Consider the following 26807-nt stretch of genomic DNA (forward strand, 5'->3'; position numbering starts at 1 on the left):
TTTGAAGTAATTCCACATACTGTATATCAGTTGACTATATTTGTAAGTAGTACAGGAGATATTATAAGTAGAATTTTGTAAACAATATAAATTTATTAAGGATGAGCTGTGTGTTTAATAGAAAAACTTGTTAGCGTAAATTGTATAATATTGTATTATAGGAAAATTTTCTTCTCTTGTTAATTTAATATTTAGTGCTCGACAATAATGTATTTTAGTGTACCATTTGCCACCGAGGTAGACACCTCATTTGCAAATAAAGAGATTTTGATTTGATTTTTTGAAGTTGCCCCTACTGATATTTACCAGTGTTGTTATTGGCGGAGTTCCACGTAGTTCATCAGATGTTTTATTGTGTGTGTAGTGTTTTAGGTACCTTGTAATTAGCCTTAATTTTCCCTTTAACTGTGTTTGGTGTAACCGATGAAGTGCCGGTTACAATCAGCTATGAGAGCAACAAAGTGAGTTTTCTTTACATTTATCAAAAGTCGTCTTTTCATTCTAACAAATAGCAATTCTAATTTTACGTTATTTTTAGGTTTATACGACAAAGTTTATATTAAACTGGCTTGCATGATTCTAAGACTTATAATCAGAGTCAAGAAGCTTTTCTGTATTTAATGGTAGATAAAATGTTTTTTTCCTTTTTTGTTTTATAGAGCACACAAAGCAAGATGTTCAACAGGAGATGCAATTATGAAATTCGCAATGACAGACACATTAATTTAAATCGAAAGTAGATGTTCTCAGTTCAGGAATGGTTGTTTCATGAAAGTTTTTTAAAGGTGTAGTTAACTTGACAAATTTGTTACCGGTATGTTATTCAGATTGAAATTTTAATACACAGAGATCTTGATATTTTATTTAAACTGATATACAATCATTTTTTACCTTAGTTACAGGTGGTAAATATTTAGTCAAATCATTTGCAAATTGTATTTTATTTATTGGGCAAGAAAAGGTAGTGAAGTTAGCAAGTCCTAGAAGTGATTGCTAGATTTAACTGCTGCTGAGGAAGAGAAAAAGTAGGTGCTTCAAAAATGTATGGAACTTAGCAAAACTAAAAAAGACCATAGAAGTACTGACAAGGTAGAACTCTATGATTTTATATGATTAAGTTATAGACTAAATTATGTTTGGTGCAGAATTCAACCAGCTTACTTCCTCTTTCACTTCTTTGTCCAATCCAAATTCTCGTACAGCAATGCTTTCTCTTTCTTGGCCTACCTCTGCAGTCCAGTCTCCCATCACAATTAAATACTTGTCACATTTTATATATTGTATTAAATCATCCATCTTTTCATATATTCTTTTGATTTCTTCATCATTTCCTGAACTAGTAGGCATAAAGACCTGCACTACTGTGGTGGGCATTGCCTTGGTGTGTCTAGACAACAATAATCCTTTCACTATGCTGGTCACAGTAACTTACGAACTGTCCCATTTTCTTATAAATTATTAAACCAACTCCTGCATTTCCCCTGTTTGATTTTGTGTTGATAATTCTGTCGTCGCCTGACCAAAAATCCTACTCTTCCTGGCAACGTACTTCACTTATACCAACTACATCTAAATTTAACTATCCATTTCCCTTTTCAGATTCTCTAACCTACCACAACAATTCAAACTCCCATGCTCCGACTCGCAGAATATCAGTATCTGTCTTCCTAATAATTGCCCCTCTCGTGCAGTCCTCACCCGGAGATCCAAATGGGGGAGAATGGTTTATCTCTGGAATATTTTACCCAGGAGGAAGCCATCATCAGTACATCATTCATACAGAGAGAGCAGCATGTCCTCAGGAGTTGGCTGTAGTTTCCCGTTCCTTTCAGCCGTGCAGCAGTATCAACATAGCTAAGCGATGTTACGTATTATTACAAGGCCATATCAGTCAATCGTTTAGACTGCTGCCCTTGCAACTTCCAACAGGTTGCTAGCCCCCTTTTGATGAACCATTCACTAGTCTGGTATCTCGACAGATTCCCATCTGATATGGTTGCACCTATGGCTCGGCTATCTGCTTCACTGGGACTCACAAGCCTCCCCACCGTGACAAGGTCACATGGTTTGCAGGGGAGGACTTTCTTTTCTTTTTTTTTTTTGCTAGGGGCTTTACGTCGCACTGACACAGATAGGTCTTATGGCGACGATGGGATAGGAAAGGCCAAGGAAACCACGGAAAACCATCTTCAGGGCTGCCAATAGTGGGATTCGAACCTACTATCTCCCGGATGCAAGCTCACAGCCGCGCGCCTCTACGCGCACGGCCAACTCACCCGGTGGGAGGACTTTCAGTATAATTAATTAAAATTTAGCTCCTTTGTCAATATTCTACTTTTTTTCTTTCAAAATATAATTGAAATTATTTTGTTTTAATCCCTGGGCATTTCGCACAACACGTTCCCATGTATCTAATACCAGACAGCACACTTGTGATGACAACAAATACAGTAGGTGTATTGTAAATATCAAGGGAAGGTAAGCAAACCGCAAAACAGTTCTGATCAGTGGATTGGCTACACAACAGCATGTGAAAATTATGATGTGTTTCTTAAAAGAAAATTATATTTTATTCATATTTGGAGTATATTGTTGTGCAAGATTAATTTCCTGTAAATAAAACACAAAATTAAAGCCAATATTCTACTTTTTAAAACCTCTCCTAAAATTAGGATTATTTGCACATACTGTATTTACTCGTGTATTAGACCCCCTCCCCCCTGGCTTTTTGAGACAAAGAAAATGAAAAAATAAATCTTGCATACAAAACTCCCCAACGTAATTCGTCAGACAAGAAAAACGATTCCGCTTCGAAGCGGGTACAAGGCTTACTGCAGCTCTGATGATATGACGAAACTATTCACAAATTTGCGCCCGTACGACCCACGCAATAAAAACAAGCGTAGAAGTTATGTGGTACATCTGTGTTTCGTAGTTAAGAAATTTCCGCACCCGTAGTGTAGGCCTACTGCAGCTCTGATGACGTTGCACAAGTGGGTGAATAGTTTAGGGTCCGACCCGTACATTGCAAGCACGCATCAGTCATGTATATGTGTGTATGACTGTACAAAATTAAACATTATGATAACAAAACGCATTACCGCCACACCTGTAGATATCCATAAATGCGGCAAACTTTCCTGTTATTTATTTTTAATCTTCCTGTCGTGGAACTTCTGGCACTATGCTGCACTTGATAGCATACCTAACCTACAAAGTGAGGTCTATCTTACTTTGTTTACTGCTGTTTAGGTAAATCCTGATGTGATAAATGTGGAGAACAAGCATGAAGTATACTTAAAAAAAAAAAGGTTTGGCTTTCAACAGCCGCAGTTATCCAGAGAACGCTTCCAGTCACTATGTATTACATTTGGAAGTACAACACGTAACGCTAGTTATCAGCTGGTGGTTTGGCATGCTTTCTATAGCACAACTTTATTTGGAAGGAGTGGCTTTTGCTACACATAAACCAACTGGGAATATCAGAGACCATCTCCAGAAACAATTAGTGAATAGATTCTCACTGTTTGGACTCTATAGTCGGGAACAAAACTATTCTTAAAAGTAAAAAAAAAGACGGGACCTTGAATCCTCTCGATGTGTGTCTGACGAGATGGCAGTGAATATGACGTCATTTGGAATGTCCACATGCCGGTAGCAGGGAAGTTGGTAGCATAAGACGATAATTCAAATGAAAGTAGTGATTAGGTTTTCTCAGGTTTACTGTGTGGTACGCCTACTGCTCAACTGACAGAGACAAATGACTGGTAATTAAGTTCTTTTGCACCAATATTACATAATATGATAATACGATACCCGTATCCCTTTTCTCTACAGGGTTGAGTATAGTTAATCTTTGTAGCGAGTTTTTACGACACCGCACAGCCATTTGCTCAGTGAAAGAAGATTAGGACAGCAGACTAAGAGGAGGTGGACAAAGCCATTTACATGCGGTTTGCTGAAATTCAGGCCGGAAACTTTCCTATCAATGGCCCACTGTTATGTGAGCATGCGAGATCAGTCGCACGCTCGCTTGGGTTTCCGGAATTCATGGGGAAGTATTGGATGGCTTCATAGGTTCTGGGTAATATAAGGCACTTCCCACAAGATTAAAAATGGTGAAGCTAATGATGCGCCAAAGAAGTTGTCTTCACGGGGATTGACGACTACCAGCTGCCTTGAAAGAATATTCTCCAGCAGACATTTGTAAAGCAGATGAGACTGCATTATTCTAAAAATAAATGCTGAACAAAACCCTCGAATTCAATGGAATGAAATGTTTTGTGGACAAAAGTTAAAAATAATGGATAACTATTCTTTTGTGCATAAACTCCACGGGGATGGGCTAATTGAAGCCTCTCATCATTGGAAAGTTTGGGAAGCTAAGGTGCTTCAAAGGTGTACAACATCTGCCCTGTAAATATAGTCACAACACCAAGGCACGGATGACATCCATGATATTTGAAGAGTGGTGGTTGTGCCTCGAACACTGGATGAAGGCCAAAAAGAGAAGAATTTTTCCCATCATAGACGACTGCTCCTCTCATAATTGTGTGCCTTGCCATTTGGAGCATGTGAAAGTTTTATTCTTGCCACCAAATACTACCTCCATTCTGCAGCTGATGGATCAGACAAGTGTCGTTATCTGGCTTGTGTGGCGTATGCGGTGTAATATTGCCTTGGAGAGAGACAATGTCAACATATTGGAAGCATTGTAGATGTAAAATGTTGAATGACGATCACTGAAGGAAGGAATAATTGCAAACTGTTTTAGAAAAGCTGGAGTGATTAATGCAGAAGATAGCATCACAGATTATGCAGAAACAGTGGAAAACTAGAAACAAGTGCGAATCTTGCCGACTACGTCAACATGGACTGTGATGTATTAGTGGGAAAAAAGAAATCGCTGATGATGAAATTGTGGCAGGCATTATGAGTTATAGTCCATGTGATGAGGTGTAAGAGAAAGATATCCATCAAAGTGCTCGACAGAGTTTGGTTCTTATGCCAGCAACAAACATGGCACGTAATCTTCAAGACTTTCTTCTATTACGAAGTGATGTGCTGGAATCTGTCTTAAATTCATGTGCAATGTTTGGTGACTACTTTGAATGTTCTTTTCTGTCTGGGAGAGTTCAGAAGAAAATCACAAACTTTTGCAAAAAGTAAAATCCGGAGCATAGTGTACTGGAACAATGTAAAATTTGATATGAATAAAATTTACAAATAAAACCTCTTGCAGTTACTGTATATCATTACTTCATGTATACACATCCTAATTTTCCTATCATCTAATAACTTAACCCTGACAACTACACTCTATGGCAGGGCCTCTCAGAGTGCATGTGCGTGGTGCATGCACTGTGCATGGTGCAAAAGACGACTTCGCTTGGTTGACCAGAGTGCAGACCCCCCACTCCTCTCTGCCTACACCTGTCTCCCCGTTCCGCCTGTCTCCGCGTTCCTCACCTTCACTGCTGTTTCTCCCCCACTGCGAAATGTTTACGTGTGGTGAGCGGAGACGCACAGTTGTATGGGACAAGGTTACCAGTGTTATTAAAAAAATTAAAAAAGTGAATTAGAAATACACATACATGTTTGAGAGGAATGTAAACATAATTTTAAAAAAATGCAGAACCTGTAACCAAAATGAAAATGCTACAGTACTGGAACAAACCTCATTTGTGGATATAGAATGCTCTTCTTCAAGCTGTTTCAACTTCCTTAATTCTTTCTCTCTGACGTCTCCTATGATTTCACAATAATTTTCTGAATGTAGTCTGTTGTAGTGTCTTTCAATAGACGATTTTCTTACGCACGTAATTATCGCCCCACAGATTAAGCATTTGGCATTATCGTCAGGACAAACAAACAAAAAAAAAAAAATACGAAAGTTCCCAGTTCGATTGAAATGGACTTTCGGAAGTCCTTGCTTTCTTCGAAACAGGTTGCTCCATTATTATGTTGTAGTCGTGCGCTTATCTATTTCACTGATAAACACGTCGTCTACCAACAAACGCTTCGTCGCTCTCAGCACACTACACCATCCGAGTCAAGCCGAGTTGAGGCGAAGCGTACCGATGCACAGTGCACAGAGCCTATGCACCTCGCTCTGCACGCGTGAGAGTTTGGGCGTTTGAGAGGCCCTGCTCTATGGTTAACATGTCACGTGAATGAACGCCATCTACCAGGCAAATGGTCTGGTGAGAGATCTTGTCGATGCAGATAGCCTGTCTGCCATGCATGGTAAGTTCTGTTTCCTTTCTTAAAACCTAGTGCACCAAAATGACGTGTGTTGTAACTCCAACGTAAATTTTCACACAACTTTCTTTACATAGGGTGTGACTTACATGGAGTGCTCTCTCATTTCTGTAATTAGTGCATTCTCCTCATTGTAATGTTAGATTATTTTTGCTCTCCTTCTCTGTCCTACTCACTTGCTTCCTCTTACCACATGTTGTTAACATTGTTAACTTCGATATCTTATCTCCATTCCCAACCTTGTTGGTTTCTTTTCTGATTTCTCTTTTAGGCATTTCATTTGACAAAACATCAATTTGTTTCAATATTTTTCACTTGTATATCATAATGGACACAAAGAGGAAAATTACTAGCAAAGAAGGAATTGCAGGTGAGCTGGAAAAAAGCCTTTCTTTTTCAGTTTCTGAATACAATATCACTTCTTCAGAAGATGAAGAGGCATCACAAGAACCAGCTGATGTTGAGATGGAGACAAATGACTGATGACACTTTGGGTGACACTGACTACGAACCCAGATCCGAAGACCTCATCGATGAGGATGAACTTCTTGCAAGAAACTTTAGGAGATCTATACAAGATGAAGAATCGACCATGGATCAAAATATTCCTGGTAGTTACAAGGGTGGGAAAGGAGGTAAGAATAGAGCATCAGGAACTTCTACAAATAAGGAAAGCATTCGTCCTGAGAAACAGTCTGTTCACCAAGAAGTAAATGGGACATCATCCTCTAAAATTTCATTTCTGGGTAGCGAAGTTCTCAGAAAAGATGGCACTACAAGGGGTACCAAACCACTAACCATAAAAATATAAAAACATGCAAAAAAACCCTCATAAATCAGTGTGTTAAAATGATGTGTAATGCTGCTAATGTGAAAGAGCCTATTGAATGTTTTGGAGCCCTTATTTCTTCTGATATTCAGACTATCTTGCAACACACAACTGAAGAGATGACTGTTGTTGAAAATAGTGAATCTAATAAGTATTCCAAAGAAGGAGCCTTCGCAGATATTGTAAAAGAGGAACTGGAAACTTTTATTGGTTTGCTAATTTTGGCTGGTGCTAACAAAAACAACCACCTATCTGTATGGCCCTCTATGACTCATCATTGCGTGGTGACAGGTATCGAGGTACAGTATCACTAAATTGATTCATATTCATTAGCAGTTCCCAAAGATTTGATTCAAAGGATACATGACAAGAGAGACTGAAGAACAATAAATTTGATGATATTTCTAAAATTTGGGGCATTCTAATTGAAAACTGCAAGAAAAATTATCAGCCGAGTTTATATCTGGCTGTTGATGAACAGTTTTAGGGGTAAATGTGGTTTTCAAATGTAAATTCATAACAAACTAAACAAATATGGCCTCAAACTCATTCTCCTATGTGATCGGAGCAGTAAATACATGGTGAATGCAGTTCCATATGTGGGAAATGTTTCAATCCCTCCTGGCATCCCAGCCACTACATACTTATTTCACCGGGCGAGTTGGTCATGCTGTTAGGAGCGCGCAGCTGTGAGCTCGCATCCGGAAGATAGTGGGTTCGAACCCCACTGTCAGCAGCCCTGAAAATGGTTTTCCATGGTTTCCCATTTTCACACCAGGCAAATGCTGGAGCTGTACCTTAATTAAGGCCACGGCCGCTTCCTTCCCATTCCTAGGCCTTTCCTGTCCCATCATTGCCATAAGACCTATCTGTGTCGGTGCGACGTAAAGCAAATAACAAAAAAAAAATTTAAAAATAAAAAATACTTATTTTACTAAGCTTCTTGTTGAGCTTATCAAAAGATCAAAACGAAACACAACAGGGGAAAACTGGTTTACGAGTGTTCCACTAGTTGAAGAACTTCTACACAACTACAAGTTGACTTACTTAGGCACCATAAAGAAAACCAAACCTCAGCTTCCTGTTGAATTTGGAGATGTAAAGATTCACAAACAGGAAGATGGATCATCCTTGAAACGGGGAAACCTATGTCCCATTTTCAGTGTATGGTTAGACTTCCTGAATGGCTTGTTGCGCCTTGGTTGACAACAAGGTAAGGGAAACCAATTCCAAATCACCTTCACGAGATGATCAGCCGGCGGCTTTGTATTAGAGAAAATCTGTCTGTTAGGTCATCAGCCCAGAGGCTGGTTGGATCCTCAGATAGCACCACCAAAGGCTATGCAGTTATAGGAAAACCACAAAAACCAATGGTAGAGCCCAAATGAGGCGTACTAGGCAAGATGAGGAGTGAGGTAGTTTGCCACTGCTTTCCTCACTGGACCAGAAGATGCTACTGCAGCACGACTGATCCTATGAGCAACACCTTTCATAACACTCGGGCACTATTTGTGCTCCAAATGTCATTACTAAGCACCACTCATACCCCAGCAGCTTCCATATTGTCACAGCCATGGATGAGACTGGGACTTCGGTGGAAGCTACACTTTGCTCTGGCCTGTGCCAAGAGACGGATACAAAAATACTGCATCCACCAAGAAATGGCAACAGTCTCTGACACGTCAAAAGTCTAACACCAAGGCCTGTGAAAAGAGGAAGTATTGCAGCCTCTGTTCTTGGAAGATAAAGAGGATGACAAAAGTAAGATGTGCAATTTGCGATGAGTACCAGAAGAAATTTTACCCAAACTGTGAAGGTTCAAAAGATTATTTGGAAGTTCAACACAGTTCAGCACAGTTGAACATGCCTAATTGTTATGCTATGAGTAGAAACTTGTGTTTGGTTAATTCTGTGCTCTTATTCTTTAGGTACTGAAATTTTGCATTTTACTTGTGTGTTTACTGATTTATGTAAATTCCTTCTTTAGTATTTGTAAATAGTTATTCATGTTTACTGGAAGCACATTTACTTTTTCCATGACACACTATTTCCAGTTTTTGTGAATGTTTCTTTTTTTGTTTTTTTTTGTTTGTTTGCCTAAATTAGATTCAGAATTTTTATTGTAGTCATTTCTTACAATGAAACTGTTTAAATTGTTGAATATAAAACTGATATTTACAAATCGGTGTATGTAGAAAAACATGAAAATTAAAAACATGCAAATAAAAGATGGAGTATTTACCACGTTTCCATGGGGAATTCAAATAGATTTAAATACGCTTTCCGTATCCAATACCTCATGGAAACAGGGACTCAGCTCGTATTGAGTCTCAAAGTCAATCCTGTTAGAAAGTAGGATCGAATCGTACTCAATACAGATATAGTATCATAGAAACGCGGAACGTATTGAAATAGATTTGAAAATGCTGCGGATGCTCGATTGTACTTTATTGTGTGCTTCCTGTTATTTCGTTCATGTTTATTTCTTGGTTTAGTTCACATATTTTACCATGTGTAGTATAAGTAGCAATCTGTGGATGCTGGAGGGATTTATAACGTTATTAGAAATAATACGAGAGAAGGAAATATATAATCTCTTCGACAGAAAGCGATACAAAAATGCTGAAATATATAAATTATTTGAGCAGGAAAAGGGAAAGCGAGGTTATGTAAGTAAGAATGCTGAACAGATTAAGTATAAGTGGAAGGGTGAAGTCCACGTACAATACTTGCAGAAAAGAGAATGGTAGGAGTGGATCGGACAGAAAAGTGTGTGAATATTTTGATCTTCTTGATGAAATACTAAGAAGTAGACCTTGTACTTCAACCGAGGGGTTTGATACCGTACTGTTGGAATCCCTACACAACAACAACAAAAACAACAACAGGGAGGGGTGATTGTTAGCGAATCTGAGATGGACATCGCCCCTGATGTAACCACAACAGACCTGAGTAACTTCCTTCATTCACCGGCTGGGAGCCAGTCATCTAGTGGAACTGTTGCTGGAGAGAGTACAAGTGTATCAAGTGCTTCAGGTAGGCAGTTATATAAGAAGAGGAAACAGTCCCCAGGAGTTGGTTTGGGGGAATTCATGGAACAGCAGAGACAGCTCATGAACGAGTTCTTCAGAAAACATCAAGAAGCAGAGGAAGCTACCAGTAGGAGAAGATCGGAGGACCTATGCACAATTGTGGGAAGATTCACACCTGCAATCGACCACTTAATCAATATATCCCAAGCCCCAACTTACCCATTTTCCATGTTTCCACCACACTCACTGTATCCGTACCAGTGCTCAAGTCCATCACCTCAAAAATCCACATCGTGCAGAGTACAACAAACTGAAGCTGATGTTCCTCCACAATCACTCAGTCCATACGAGCAACAATTTTCAAGTCCATCACCTCAGCAATCCACATCATCCAGACTATCCCAAAGTCAAGCTGACGAGGAATCAGATTATAATAGCGATGTGAATACAAAAAGACCAAGGAGGAATCCATAAACACTATGTATCGTCCACTCTTTCCATAATTGTATGTTGTGTAGTGCATAAGTGTGTGATAAGATTTTTCTTTGTTTTTAGTAAGATGTCCTTTTTTAATTTATATTTTAAACCATGAACTCTATGGATCTTCCACTCTTTTCAATACATTGATGTTGTGCAGTGCATAAGAGTGTGATAATATTTATTTCTTTGTTTTTTTGTAAAATGTCCTTTTTTATTTATATTTTAAACCATAAAAAACTATGGCTTTTCCACTCTTTTCATATATTAGTGTTGTGCAGTGCATAAGTGTGTGTTAATATTTTTTTTGTAAGATGTTCTTTTTTATTTACATTTGTACATGCATGCATGGGTTACATATTTATTTCAATTAATTTGGATGAGGCATAGGGTTGTACAGAGCAATTGTGTACAATTTTGATTTTCAGAGACTGGTGAGCAAGTATGCTTATTAAAAGGAACATTCTTCATAACTTCATGAAATTTGAGGCTCTTAGTTGATATGATGCAGTTGATAAATTAAATGTTTGATGTACAAGAACTTTTAAACTGTTTTATGGAATAAATTGATTTAAGGAAAAAGGAGTACATAATATTAACCTAGCTTCATTAAAGGAGAAGATAGAATACTTCATATCTCAAATTCTTATTAACTGGATAATGAAGGGGAGATATTTACAAATAAATTTGAGCAACCTAAATAAGTACTGTACAAGAATTTAAATGTTTGGCTACATTCTCCTACAACTTAAATCACATCAAAAAGTTATCTCACAACTTTCTTTTAACATTTTGTTTAAATATGAGCGAAGTTTATGTTGGTTTTTTGTCTACAGGACTTTTATTAGAAGGCTGTATTCCAGAGAATTTTAGACTATTTTTGCAATTTCTTATGGATATTAAAAGGACCCAGGTTTTTCACTGGAGAACAGTTTACTTATTACAACCTAGATCTCCTAAGTGGATACCTAGTCATATAGTTATTTAAAGTGTCTCTTATAAGTGAAGCATTCAAATTATCCAGATCTCTTGCATTTCTGGGCTGGGGCTGAGGAAATTCTAGGTTCTGCCTGCTGTACAGCTTCCAACCAGTTTTGTTGGAAACTATCCTTTCTTGTTTCTATAATATTATGGAGTATCAAACAAGCAAGAACCACACTCGGTACAAATGAATGATTTATATATATTCTGTTTAATAAACACCTGAAACGGGCCTTCAATCGTCCAAAAGTATTTTCTACCACTACCCTACCACTGTTCAAATATACATTGAAGGATTCTTGTTCTGGTGTCAAATTACCTTTGTAACCTTTTATTAACCATGGTAATAGAGGATATGCTGGGTCACCCACTAAAAAATATGGAATGTCTATTCCATCAACTGTCTTTTTTTCTTTTGGGTAGAAGAGTATTTGCATATTTGAATAGGTTCGAATTCTTCAGTACACAAGCATCATGCATACTTCCCACATGCTGACAGGTTGCATACCTAAATCTGAGAAGGAAAAAAGCTATGTTAGTTGAGAATATCATATGAATGTATGCCTAATCTTTTCAAAAGAAAAAAATTCATCAATGCATTAAAAATACGTAACAAAGTTAAATTACCTATATAAATGGTCCGCAACTGCCATCATATTATATGAAGGCCAACCTTTACGATTTATGAAATCTCTGTACCCAACCGTTGGTGGCGAAACTGGGATATGGGTACCATCTATTGCACCAATGACATTAGGTATGCCACACATACTCTCAAACCCATCAGTGACCTCCTGTGCCTCGACATCATTAGGTAAATCTAAGTAGTCACTACTGAATTCAGCATACAGGGCTTCACAAAATTGATACAAACATTTATGTACCATGCACTTATGTGTACCAAACTGACTTCCAACAACTCTATATTCAGCACATGAAGTCAGTTGGTACAAAGCAATTGCCACTTTTTTCTCGGCAGACATTGGTTTGAGCACAAAAAACTTGTTAGATTTGAGGTGTGGTTCAAGACGCAGACATATGAACTTAAATGTCGAAGAACTCATTCTGAAGTTGTCTAACCAATCGCCTTCTGTGAAGTAATGCTGCACCATATGCTCCCACCAGTCCTTACTCCTTTCATTTACCCAGTACCTTCTCTTCATACGCTTCTTTTTGTTTAGCTTAGACTGAGGAAAAACCATATTCTGCGCTTGCAACTGCTGCAGGAAGAACACCGTTTCCCTCTGCCATGCCAATCGTTCCTTCTCCCATCTCCAAAATGAATGGATTAAACTTACAAAAAACTGATACACTATTAGACACAATACCGCAGCTTTTGAAACTTCCATTGTTTTCGGTTACTGTATGGGCTATACGCTGTACATAAAACAAGTTTGTATCACGGAATTTATAATAATGCACGAGGACTTCTTTATTTACTCTACTTTGGTTAGGGCTGGCCGTTGCTGTCAAGCACTACATGTCGGATTATTCTCGTACGGCCTCGTGCGATCTCGTGAACTACAAGTGTCGTATTCAAATCGATCTGAATACGAATTGAATCTTACATGGAAACAGGTAACGTATTGAGTATGGAAAGCGTATTCAAATTGATTTCAATCCCCATGGAAACGTGGTAATTGAATGGAAGTTATAACGACCATTGAATAATCTGTGCTGTACACTCTCAAAATCTTTTTCCTAGATTTAGGCTAGGTGAAGCAATTTTTCCTTCTTATTTCCTTATAAATTAATGTGATCAAATTCATCCAAAATCGCAATTAGCGCAAACTACTTCTGGAGTACAACGTTTACCGAAACAGAACCTTAATAACAGACTTTGAGTGACGTGTTTGAAATGTGTGATATAACTAAAGCAATATTTATGCTGTCAGGGTTAAATATTAAGCTTTCTTATCTGTAAATTCATGCTCGAAACAATGTAGATCCTGCAATGGATATAACAACAGGTGGGTTCTTAATAAATTTACTTCCGTATAACAAAATTTAAATATAAAATATTAATTTCTGAGGTCCCCAAAATTTTGTTATACTGGTATTTTACTGTACCACCACCACATATTGAGGAAAAACCAGTTGACTAACATTGAAAATACCAAATATGTTACCATATTTACCTGCATCAATATGAGCCAATATACCAACATTTCGAATCTTTGTTATATCAGAATCATCTTTTACTCCAGCAACTGTGACATGCCGTCTGGTGAACATCTTTGGATAGAGACATTTCTTCAAGAAATATCTCAGAATTGCCTTCACCATTATGCCTGAAAGACAAAATATTGCAAATAAAATGTGTTAATATAACAGAAAAACAACTGTAGCACAATGGGGCTAACTGTCAAAAATATAAAATAAAGAAAATATGTTTTACATCTTACTCATGATGTCGATTTAGAATAGGCACATATAAAGGGGATGTTCATGTGAAACAGTCTACAAACTAACACTGTGCATATCGGACAACCTACACTGCATCACAACAGTATACTAATGACAGTTTGAGAGTGTCCACAGATAATCACAGCACTGCTCAGCACCTCCTCCAACAATGAAAAAGTTTCTCCATATCCTATGTACACAAGGATTCTGGTTGCTGTTTGATCCACTTTTCCACAGACTCATAAACAGCTTGATCAGCAGTGGAACGCTTACTCTAAAAGGCTTTCTTCAATGGACGTGAATGTTGCAAGAAGATAGATCTGGGCTGGAAAGTAAGTGATCCATACGACTCCAGCAAAAAAGGTGGTGTCCATTGTTGCATTGGCAGTGTGTGAGGGAGCATTATGGTTGATCATAAGCATACTTCATGACAGTTTTCCTGGCCATCTCTTTTTAATGGCCCTCCAGAGTTCCCGTAAGGTGGGACAATAACACAGCATTTATTTTGGCTCAGACTGGTAGCCTCACCAATAGCAGAGGTCCACTGACATCCAAGAACAGTGCTGCCATGACCTTTGTCTTTTTTGGTCTTGGTGATGAAGGATGTCTTCATTCCTGACAGTTTCTTATTAAATGAAATAAACTTCATTGTAAAACCAGTACTGCCATAACTACTTGTGCAATTCTTAATCATACACTCCTCCTTTCCAATACAAATTGCCTGTCTTTACTAAGACAACATTAAAATTCGATACATGTTTCGTCCTTTATCAGGACATCTTCGGTTGAAAAATAAATGTACAGACTTTAAAATTGTAACAAGAATACTGAATACATTAAGTATAAAAATTGAATGACAACTGCGTCCAACTAAAATGCGACGTATGAAACGTCATGTCATAATAATAAAATATCAGTGAATTTAAAATAGCACAGATGAAAATCTTAGGTGAACCTGTCTGTATGATTAATGAATACTTGATGCACTCGTTGTTGACTGCTGTGTAATTGTCTGTAATGTGCACAGACTGTTGCAAGCCTTTTTTTGCTAGTTGCTTTACGTCGCTCCGACAAAGATATGTCTTATGGCGACGATGGGAGAGGAAAGGCTTAGGAATGGGAAGTGGCCATGGCCTTAATTAAGGTACAGCCCCAGCATTTTCCTGGTGTGAAAATGGAAAACCACAGAAAACCATCTTCAGGGCTGACGACAGTGGGGTTCGAACCCACTATCTCCCGGATGCGAGCTCACAGCTATGCACTCCTAACCGCACGGCGTTGCAAGCCTTGGTTGCTTTGTAAGCAAATTTACCAGGAGGGGAATATGTGATTCAAACTGCATAAATGCTTTGAGGGTTGTGCCGCAGTAATAAAGTTGGCCTAAAAATAGAAATAATCTATAAGCGAAAAATAAAATAAATCGGCTAACTAGTCTTAAGTAATGTAATGGCACATCTGGCTACTCACGTCCTGCCCCGTCCGAATCGGCCTGGCTCACCTTGAGTTCCAACGCTAACTAAGTACTGTACTGGGAAACTGTGGAGGGGCTGACTCAGTGTGGGGGGTGGGAGAGAGTGTTGACCTAATGTGGCGCCTAGGCTTGAAGAATTTATCAATAATTTTCTCACTTACAGTAGGTCACCACGCACACTTACCCCCCACGGTGGGTCAGCCTCTCCACAGTTACCCCACCTAGGTAGCTCACTTCCCAAATGACTTCTCTTTGCTCAGCTTTTTCAGTGCTTCTACACTTGAGCTACTCAGGCCGGCATCTTATTAGAAATGGGTCCAAGCAACTTAAAACAATATTATAATTAATGTAATAAATATTGTCACTGTACTTTTTTTTTCAAAATTGAAAGCTACAAAATCAATACTAGAAAGGAAGGAAACAAGACAGTAACTTGGTTCATTTCATCATTGCGAAAATGCATACTGATTAATTTCAAACTCTCATACTAATGAGACTTCCTTTGCTTTTTAAATGTTCAAACACATACAGTAGTAAAATAAATATCTTCAGTGTTGTCTATACCAGGTGGGTTGGCCGAGCGGTTAGGGGCACGCGGCTGTGAGCTTGCATCCGGGAGATAGTGGGTTCGAATCCCACTGTCGGCAGCCCGGAAAATGGTTTTCCGTGGTTTCCCATTTTCACACCAGGCAAATGCTGGGGCTGTACCTTAATTAAGGCCATGGCTGCTTCCTTCCAACTCCTAGGCCTTTCCTACCCCATTGTCGCAATAAGACCTATCTGTGTCATAAGACGTAAAGCAAAAAGTGTTGTCTAAGGCTTAGATACTAAAGCTCATCAGTCCTCTCAATCCCTGTTTTTCCACATTTGCTTCTCAATTTCATTAGCAGGGCTAGACAATATTCATTTGAGGGGTCATCTTGACAGATCTTTCATTCTGATGTGAGAAGAGCGAAATAACATTAAACCTAGATAAACAAAGAAAATGGTAGAGAGATAAAGATAAATGTGAATAGAGGTGGTAATAGAAACACTGGAGATAAGGAGCCCAACAGGTCGATATAATTGTTCTGTCATTGTCTTCATCCTAATATAATATATCCTTGTCCAAGTACATGTCTTTCTATGTATGAGTTTATTTACTGCTAGTTTTTCCCTTGCAAATATTATTGTGCTATGGTTGCATGGATTATTTATTGAGATTGGGCAGTTTACTACTGCTACTACACAAAATAACAGAAGTAAGAATACTGGTATGTGCAATACTCTCCATCAATGCAGTGTAGTTGAATAATAAAAGGATAAGGAAAAATTCGAACTGGGAAAAAAGTTCACTTTTAGATATGAATCATTATAGCACAGGAGGGCCCAGGAAATGACCCGGGGGAGTCACTACTTCCACCTTGTGACTCTGGCTAACAAAAGGGGGTGAGATGAGAATATAAGAAATCAGCGAGAGTGTTTTCTTACCCTCTCTCACCCCAATTCTCCACAATTCTACCAATACATTGGGCCCTGTTAAACTGAGCAACTCAATGGAAGGTTGGGTAATTAACCCCAGTGGGAAATTGGGTCAGGGAGCCAACAGGATGTGGAGGACAGTGGAACACAATGGGAAACCACCACTGGCATTATTTCCCAAGAATGAACGGGAAAAGGAATGACTTACTGATCAAGTTTATATGCTGACCTGTAATTTTCTTTTAACAATTGGCTATACTTCGCACCGACACTGACAGGTCTTATGGCATCAATGGGATAGGAAAGGGCTAGGAGTGGGAAGGAAGCAGCCATGGCTATAATTAAGGTACAGCCCAAACATTTGCCTGGTGTGAAAATGGGAAACCATGGAAAACTATCTTCAGGGCTATTGACAGTGGGGTTCAAACCCACTATATTCCAAATGAAAAATCACAGATGCACGCCCCCAACCACAAGGCCAACTCGCTCGGTAAAACCTGTAATCATTCTGATGAAGAGATAAGACCATTGGTAAATTCGGAATGGGAGACAGAAATGAGAGAGGACAAAAGTTCATTGAATTCTGTAATGAAAATTGCATGGTGATTGGAAACACTTTGTCTGACAACCACAAAAGAAGGAGGTATACTTAAAATTGAGAGACTGAAAGACAAACACAAAGAGCTAGAGGATGAGTTCATGAAAATAATGCGCTAGGAAATGAAACAGAAAATGTAGAAAGGAGATGCGAAACTTTAAAAAATGGAATAAAAGAAGCAGCTAAAAAAATGCTTCGAGTCAAGGAGAGGAAAATGGCAAAGAAAGAATGGATAACATCTGAAATGATAAACAAAATAGAGCAGGAGGTTAAATAATGAATTAAGAGAAACAGACAAAGCAAAAGAGAAATGGTTGACAGAAAAGTGTGATGAGAAACTGGAAAAGGAAGGAAAATATGACTTGATGTGCAAAGAAGCAACATGTATAGTATTCAGAGAAAAGAGAAGGAACACAAGAAATAAGGAAATAAAGGCTACAGATGGCACAATGACACGTGAACCCCAAGAAATAATGAAAAGATGGGAAGTATATGACCTATATAAGTATATAAGCTATATGACCAGGATAACCGACCAAATGAAGAATTCCAATTAGAGGTAGACAAAATGGTTACAGGGGATGATAACGGGTACGCCGTACTGAGAAGAGAGATTGAGGCATCATTGAGCGAGATGAAATAGAGAAAGGCAATGGAAATAGATGAGATTCCTGTTGAGCTGTTAAAAGCGTTAAATATTGAAGGAAGGAGTTGATTGGATTATGTAATTAAATATACATGACAGGAAAATGGCCAAAGGACTTTAGTGAAATCATCTTAATCCCTATGGAAAAGAAAAAGAACAGAAAAAATGCAAAGAACCTAGGACATTGAGACTCATTTCACATGAAGCCGAAGTCTTACTGAGAACGCTCAACAGAAGGATATACGGAAAGCTGAATAACTTTATAGGTGAAGAACAATTTGTTTTCAGCCGAGGAGTTGGGCTGCTGAGGATGACAGGAGAGAATATATATAGAGAAAAACAGGAAGGTTTACGCCGTACTCATCGATCTTTAGAAGGCTTTTGACTGTGTCAGATAGGAAAAATTGATGGCAATCCTAAAGAAACATGGAGTCGACTGGAGGGATAGCAGGCTAATAAAGAACTTCTACTTAAACCAGAGAGCCAAAGTAAGAATGGGAGATGAGATGAGTGAAAAAATTGAATTAGGAAGAGGTGTAAGACACGGTTGCTGCTTATCACTGATACTGTTCAACATATATCTTGAGGAAATAATCAATTAAAGTTTTAATGGAAAAGGTGCAGTTTGTGTTGGGGGCTGGAGAGTACAGTAGAGTGTACAAGATTTGCAGATGATATGGTTGTGATGGCAGAAAGTGCACGAGAAATTATATAAATGTTAGATTAACTCAACATGAAAGTAGAAGAATATGGAATGAGAATTTATAAAAAGACTAAAAGTATAATTGGAGGAAGAGGTAGAAAATGTTATATTAATACAGGGAGTGAATAAATAGAGCAAGTCAATAACTTTAAATATTTGCTATTTGCTTTACGTCGCACCGACACAGATAGGTCTTATGGCGACAATGGGACAGGAACGGCCTGGGAATGGGAAGGAAGCGGCCGTGGCCTTAATTAAGGTACAGCCCCAGCATCTGCCTGGTGTGAAAATGGGAAACCATGGAAAACCATCTTCAGGGCTGCCGACAGTGGGATTTGAACCTACTATCTCCCGGATGCGAGCTCACAGCTGCGCCCCCCTAACCGCACGGCCAACTCGCCCGGTCTTTAAATATTTGCACAGTGTGATCAGGGAAGGTATGTACTGCACAACAAAAATTAAGAAAATAATTGCCATGGCAAAAGAAGGTTTCAAGAGAAAATTGAAATTGCTTTGTGGACCATTAAACAAAGATTTGAGGAAAAGACTTGCCAAGTGTTATATCTGGAGCATTGCGCTGTATGGTGCAGAGACTTGGACAGTATGGAAGAAAGACGAAAAAAGATTGGAGGCACTAGAGATATGGATACAGAGGAGAATAGAACGAGTGAAATGGGAAGACCGGGTAAGAAATGAAGAGCTGGAGAAGAAACTATGTTGCAAATTATTAGGAGAAAAATGAACTGGACATTTTCTGAGAAGGGACTGTTTACTGAAAGAAGGAATGGTGAAAGGCAAAAGAAGAGGAGAAAAAGGTATCAAATGCTGGACAACATCAAATGAAAGAAATATTCGGAGATGAAAAGCTTGGCTCTAAGTTTAGATAGGCAAAAGTGGAAGAGGTTTATCCCATGACAAGACCTGCCATAAGACAGAATACCTGAATGACTGAATGAATTAAAGAATGATCTTAAGTTATACTGGTAAATGTGCTGGGCTACGAAGACAGGTGAGTTTGAAAGCTACCATTGGTCAGCCTTGAATTGCTTTTCCATTGTTTTCATGTCACTCACGTATGTCACCATTCTGAACACATCAGTGGCCTTCATCCAAATGCCAACTCCACTCAATTACACACTTACAACAGCCAATGCCAATAAAACAGGTTATCACATTGATCAGGTTATCTTCAGTTCAACTTTAACAAAGAGAACACACAAAGACATGACATAAAAGGTCTGAAGTCAACTTGAGTTCCAGTAAAATACAGATTGTTGTGGGAAGCAGATCTAGGCTGTCAGACAGTATAGGTTCTGTCCTTGCAGGGCAGAGATTGAGAGACTTAAAATAATAATAATAATAATAATAATAATAATAATAATAATAATAATAATAATAATAATAATAATAATAATGGTTTTTAAATCTTGCTAACTACTTCTCCAATTTTCAGAGATGCAGAGGTGCCGGAATGTAGTCCCGCCAGAGTTCTTTTACATGCCAGTAAATCTACCAACACGAGGCTAACATATTTCAGCACTTTCAAATACCACCGGACTGAGCCAGGATCGACCTGCCAAGTTGGGGTCAGAAGGTCAGTGCCTGAACTGTCCAAGCCACTCAGCCCAGCAAGGTTTTAAATTCATCAATGAAAGATGGTGATGGTGGTGATTTCTGTTTTAAGAGAAAGTAATCAATAAAAGAGATCACAACAGTATTAGCCTATATACTGGAGCATGATAGTCGAGTGCCATCATAACTGGTTTCTCACCCAGGTAAAAGCAGTTAAAAACACAGCTGATAATATGGCAGTGTATACGATCACAATATCAACAGTCATGTAAAACTGCAACTGTATTTGCTTTTAGTCTTGAATATTTGGTCAATTAAAAGGACAATGCAGTCAGAATGACTAGGATCCTACATGAAGGATTAACTGCCTTGTTATACGGTAGCCTGTATGCATGACTTGACTTTTAGTAAGTGGTGTGCTTTTAAATCAGCAAATCTATAAGTTACTGTGGAAATGTTTGCAACTTTCCAAGTCCTCGATCACACGATACTTAGTTACTGATACGCACAGGACCTTTATATAACCGAGTGAGCTGGTCATGTGGTTAGGGTCGCACAGCAATGAACTTGCATTCGGGAGATGGTGGGTTGAAATCCCACCGTCGGCAGCACTGAAGATGGTTTTCTGTATTTCCTCATTTTCACACCAAGCAAATGCTAGGGACTGTACCTCAATTAAGACAATGGCTGTTTTCTTCCCAATCCTAGCCCTTTCCTATCCTTGCATTACTGAAAATCTTCAATGTGTTAGTGCAATGTTAGACAAATAGCATAAAAAATTCATCTTAATAGGCCTATATAAATGGAAGAGAAGAAAAACGGAAAGAATTTCCCCGATATATGTCACACTTAACATGCTGAGGATGGTTGCCCACCTGTACTTCCTCTTAAAACAATAATCACCACGACCTCACACTTAAAGAAACAGAAATGACTTATGCACATGATAATCTTTTGGGATTTTGCCATTGCAGAGAAAACAAAGAGAAAATCTAATGTTTTGCAGAGATTTTGTTCTGCATCTTCAGGAAAGGAACACCTGTCGATGACTAAGACTAATGTAAAGTATTTCTTTGTTTTCTCTAACACAGCAAAATTCCAAAAGATTATCTTGTGTATTAATAGGGCCCTGAAAGCATCAATCTAAAGATCATAACTTATAGGCCTAAATACAGATATAAGGACATAACACTGTTATTAAAAAAAATATTAAAGTATTAAAAATGAGCAAAAAGTGTTACATAAATCGAAATAGTTCAGAAAGTAGCAGCAATTGTTCTTTAAAAAAAGGGGAAAACAATGAGCATATCAGCTCCATGCATTCAGAAATACCCCTCAGCTGAGTAACTGTGAATTACATACAGGATAATAGCAATGTTCAAACGTCGTTTATTTTTCTAATTCATTAAATCTTAATAATTTCCTGTCCAAAAAAGACATTATAATGGCCTAATTGTATGTAAAATGTATTTAACTGCAGTTCATACTGGATTCTTGCAGTGAAGTAGGGCAAATGATAGGCCTACCTGTTAAATGTTCTCAAAATGATGCATTCTTCTGCAGGAAAGCACTTTAAACAATTATGTCGATACAAATATATCAAACAAACTTCAGACGCTGCAACAACAGTAATACTATGCAATACTAACTTGCATTGTTAAGAAAGGGTAAAGCGGTGCATTTGTTCAAAGAGGGAATACACAATCACCAGCCACAAACTTGGAATTGAACAACTAATTTTCACTCATAATTTCTGTTATTTTGAAGATGTCTTAGCACAAATTGACTGAACAGTAGGTTAGGACAGATAATTCATATTCAAACGAATATAGTACCTAACCTTAAATTAACCTTCAATTTGTTAATAAAAACGAAAATTGTACTTCTTTAAAACATACTTCTCTCTTTGCTTCACTCTTTTTTGGATTGGATTCCTATTAACCATGCAAAAATTACGACAGTACTGCTGATCTTAAAACCTGTTCAACTGAAATCAGTCAACATCCACACTTCAACACTTTCGCAATATTTAAATCGCCGCGGACGTGGAAATGAACAATGGACAATCGGCATTTGCCTTTATACAGTAATCTCTTTGATTTTCACTTTCTCTTCTCGTAAATGCTAGATCAGCTTGCTTGCTTGCTGATACTTTTGGGCTGTGTCTACGACATTTCACCCAGTCAATACTCACTTACTCATGTAAACACACTAGTATAAAAGAAAACTGTCAGTTCAATAATTGATGCTTGCGCTGGCAAGTAGAAAAACACAAAACACTGCACTTCACTATATCACATAACAACCTCATTTTGCTATAGTAGCCTGTTGTCATACGGGACACTTCCAATCTTGCAAGCACACTGCGTCTAAAGCTTCACCCACACGAAAAATCCAAAATAGCACTCACAAGTAATACACTAAGGATATGAGGAATCACTCAAATGGAACCTTGAAAAGCAAGAGTCGTTCTCACCCTACATTACAGACAGAATTATAACACGATATTGGCTTCATCTAGAAACAAATTTAACACTCGAATAATCTCGACTGTAGGAGTACAGAGCAAACAAGAAACACTGGTAGGAAAAACCTGCTTGAGTCGCTTGAGGTTATTTAGAAGTTTTTTTACGGGGGTTAGCATAAACAGAACATTCAAAGAAAATGTGGTTAGAGTCGCCATTACGGATATCTGTACCACACAAACAGTTTGTATCCTGCGTTAAATGGAAACGTGATCGATATTGTGGTGTAAGGGCATGATTAAACCGTAACCGAATGATGTTAATAATATGTCGTCTAGTATAAGATCCTCGTATAAACCAAGGTTTAACTAAAAGTGTTGGTTGTAAATAATAGAAGTTACCTTTGACTTGTGCAGTCTGACGAAAGAAATTCTGCCAATCTTGATGTCCCTCCTGTCGGATAACAACTACGTAATCAGAAACTGGAACAATATTGTTAGTATTCGGAACAGGAAGATGAGAAGCTTGTTTTGCAAAACAATCTGCTTTTTCATTACCGTCGATACCCACATGACCTGGTACCCATACTAAAGTTATGGAAATACCGACGTTGTCCAGCATATAAAGGAGACTCTTGACATTGTAAATATACCAATTATAAGATAACTCATACGAAACCAAAGATTGTAATGCACTCAGCGAATCCGTATAGATTGTAGCTCGCGTATATCCCTGTCGCTGAACAAAAAGTAAGGCTTGCTGTATGGCGAATAGCTCCGCCGTAAAAATCGAAACGTCACGAGGCAAACCATATTGTTCTTTAACATTTAGAGAAGGTATATAATAAGCGGAACCAACTCCATTAATGTTCTTTGCCCCATCTGTAAAAATGTTTATGCTTCGTGGAATATGAGAAAATTTCACTCTTTTAACAGGACATATCTCGGTCTCCTGCAGACAAGGAGCATTAGTAGAGCCATTACGCATAGGCCAAATTATTTGAGGCTTAAAATAAGAAACAGGATAGGGTAAGGTATAGGGTAGTAAAGTAACACTGCGTATTAAGGTACACTGTTTCGACTTCAATGTATTAAACGCATGAAACAGTACAGGCAATCTGCGTAAACCCTGTCGCCGAACGGAATAATACTCCGAGAGTAACTGTAACTTCGGAATTAAAGGATGACTTGTGAAAGAAAACTTTTTAAGTAAATATTTCGTCGCAAGTATTTTTCTACGTACTTGTAAAGGAGCTTCGCAGGCTTCAACTAAAAGGGCATTGGTAGGTGTGGACTTTAGAGCTCCAATACAGGAGCGTATTGCTTGATATTGAACAGTGTTAAGAATATTCAAGTTAGTAGAAGAAGCTACGTCAAAAATATGTGATCCGTAGTCCAATATCGTCCTAATAGTGGTTTTGTACAAAGCTAGCACCACAACGAGATCTGCCCCCATTGCCTCCGGGTTACGGCCTGTATGACCTGAATATACCGTTCACTCTTCGAACGCAAATATAAAAAATGATGTTTCCATGTAAGTTTTTGATCGATAAATAACCCAAGATATTTATGGTGACTAACCACCGGTATTTCATACTGATCAAAAGCAAGTGGCGATCGGTTATAGGTTTGGTGATGTGTAAATATCATTGCTCGACATTTCGCTATGGAAAGATTTAACCCATGGGCCTCTAACCATGTTCTAGCCTCATGAAGCGTGAAACTAATATGTTGTCTACAGAGCTGTAAATCTTCACGTGTACAATAAATCAAAAAATCATCAGCATACGCCTGTATTCGAGCATGACGTAAAATGACCGTTTCAAAATCTTTCATAAAAAGAGCGAAAAGAATACCATTCAGAATATCACCCTGTGGCAACCCATTACTTACCTGCCGGGGCTGTAGTGTAGAAGGTGTCGCTTTAAATCCGAGTGTTCGATAAGTCAGAAGTTGTCTGAGAATGCTAATAAATCCCTCAGGAATCTTAAGAGTTGCAAGTTTGTCCCATAATATGTTCAAAGGTACGGAATCATAAGCCCGTTGAATATCAAGAAAAACCGCTATGGTACTATGTTTTCTATGACGAGCTAATAGTAAATCGATAACAAAACTATTAAATGCATCAGATGTACTGCGTCCCTTAAAAAATGCATATTGATATCGAGGCGTCAAGTTATAGTATTCTAATACCCAAAGGATTCTTCGAAGTAAGATCTTTAGAAAGACTTTACGGATCCACGACCCGAGGACTATACCGCGATAATTACTTACCTCAGTGGGTAACTGCTTATTTTTAAGAATGGGAATTAGGAAAAATTCATTCCAACTAACCGGTGTACTGTGATTGCGAAAAATATCATTATACCTATTTAGTAATGCCTTCTTTGCTCTAATAGGTAATAATTGGAGCATTTGATAGGATACATTATCTGGACCTGGGGAAGAATTTGAGCATGATTGGAGTACTGCCTCTAATTCCTGATAGTCGCAGGGTTGTAGCAATACGGAAAAACGTGCGTCTAGTGGGTCTTGGGAATGAATATACTGTGGCACTACAAAATCTGGCGTCTCTCTAACAAGAAAATCTGATAATACTTGACCTGGGATGGTCTTGGCAGGGGAGTGCTGCGTAACTCGTGTGATTGCCCTGATGGCATTCCACAAGTCTGCAATTGGAACCTGACGCGTGAAGGACGATATAAACTCCCTCCAAGCGACACGACGTTTTTGATGGAAAATTCGGCGGGTTTGTGCCATGTGTCGTTTGAGTCGGAAGTAATTTTCAGGTGTTGCGTGCTGCCTATATTGTCGAAACAGTACTTTACGAGTTTGAATCAGCAAATGACATTCGTCATCCCACCACTTAACATGCACAGGTTTTCTAGCAGATAATGGAGGTGAAGCGCTGATGGGGTGGTGAAGGTTAATATAATCTGTTAAAATCTGCAGTAAAGCTTGATATGAAAAATTATTTTCCGGTATTTTTTGTAACGCATCCTCAATGTAAGCGGTATATATTTGTGGTTTAAATCTCCTCAAAGATCGAATCATGTTATGTTGCAGTGTGTGGTGCGGTGGAAAAAAGGGTCTGCCTACACCATAAGAAATAACAATAGGAAAATGATCACTGGAATAAGTATCACTCAAAGTATGCCATGTAGCAAGAGACACCATATTTCGCTTACACAATGTTAAATCTACTGCGCTAGGAGGGGCAGAAGGCGCAGTCAAACGCGTAGGACATCCATCATTCAAAATAGCAAAAGCATGGTTATTTACTTCATTAAGGAACTGTGTACCTTGAAGTGTATCCAAATGTCCTCCCCACAGTGTGTGATGAAGATTAAAGTCCCCAAAGATAAAAACATATGGTTCGGTAGTAAATTGTTGAAAGAATTGGTTCCATTGTCTCTCAGTAATGGAAAATTCAGGAGGACAGTATATATTCACAAGTAAAAAATGCATATAATATAATCCTATAACATATGTATGGGGTATGGCCTGAATATTCGAATGGATGCGATATGTCACGGGCGAGTGGACCAAAAAGGCAACCCCACCGTAACCGGGTCCATCGTTACGTAAAACTTTGTAATTTGGATACTTAATGCGAGTCTCTAGATGAAACCAAGTTTCTTGTATAGCTAAAAAGTGAGGTACTGTTTCCTGTATTAATTTAAATAGCTCATGACGCTTGTTCATGAGACTTCTAGCATTCCATTGAGTGATTCTGATCATAGAATTGAATAAAACTACAAATCCTATCCCTTAACTGGAATACATTATGAGCTAACGCGGGGTGATCACCCAATAATTGTACCAATTGCTGAATAGATTGATAAAGACCACTTTGAAGATATTCTCTTTGCCTATGAAATGACGAAAGCGGTTGCGCCATGGAGG

General features: G+C 38.4%; 1 protein-coding gene across 2 annotated transcripts in view; it reads right to left on the reverse strand.

The window, feature by feature from the left end:
• The window catches only part of mRRF2 (mitochondrial ribosome recycling factor 2), a 370843-nt gene extending 347785 nt beyond the window's left edge, over positions 1 to 23058 (reverse strand). The window contains exons 1-2 of one of the 2 annotated variants that reach the window (XM_067139519.2): positions 22336 to 23058; positions 13719 to 13871 (exon numbers count right to left, since the gene is read on the reverse strand). In XM_067139519.2, coding sequence (XP_066995620.2) covers positions 13719 to 13866 — 148 coding nt within the window. In that variant the 5' untranslated portion in view covers positions 13867 to 13871; positions 22336 to 23058. Of the gene's footprint in view, positions 1 to 13718; positions 13872 to 21963 lie in introns of both variants that reach the window. The other variant, XM_067139520.2, reaches the window with a different exon arrangement.
• Between the last annotated feature and the right edge of the window lie 3749 nt (positions 23059 to 26807).

Source organism: Anabrus simplex, chromosome 2, assembly GCF_040414725.1.
Source record: "Anabrus simplex isolate iqAnaSimp1 chromosome 2, ASM4041472v1, whole genome shotgun sequence".
Taxonomy (NCBI): Eukaryota; Metazoa; Arthropoda; class Insecta; order Orthoptera; family Tettigoniidae; genus Anabrus; species Anabrus simplex.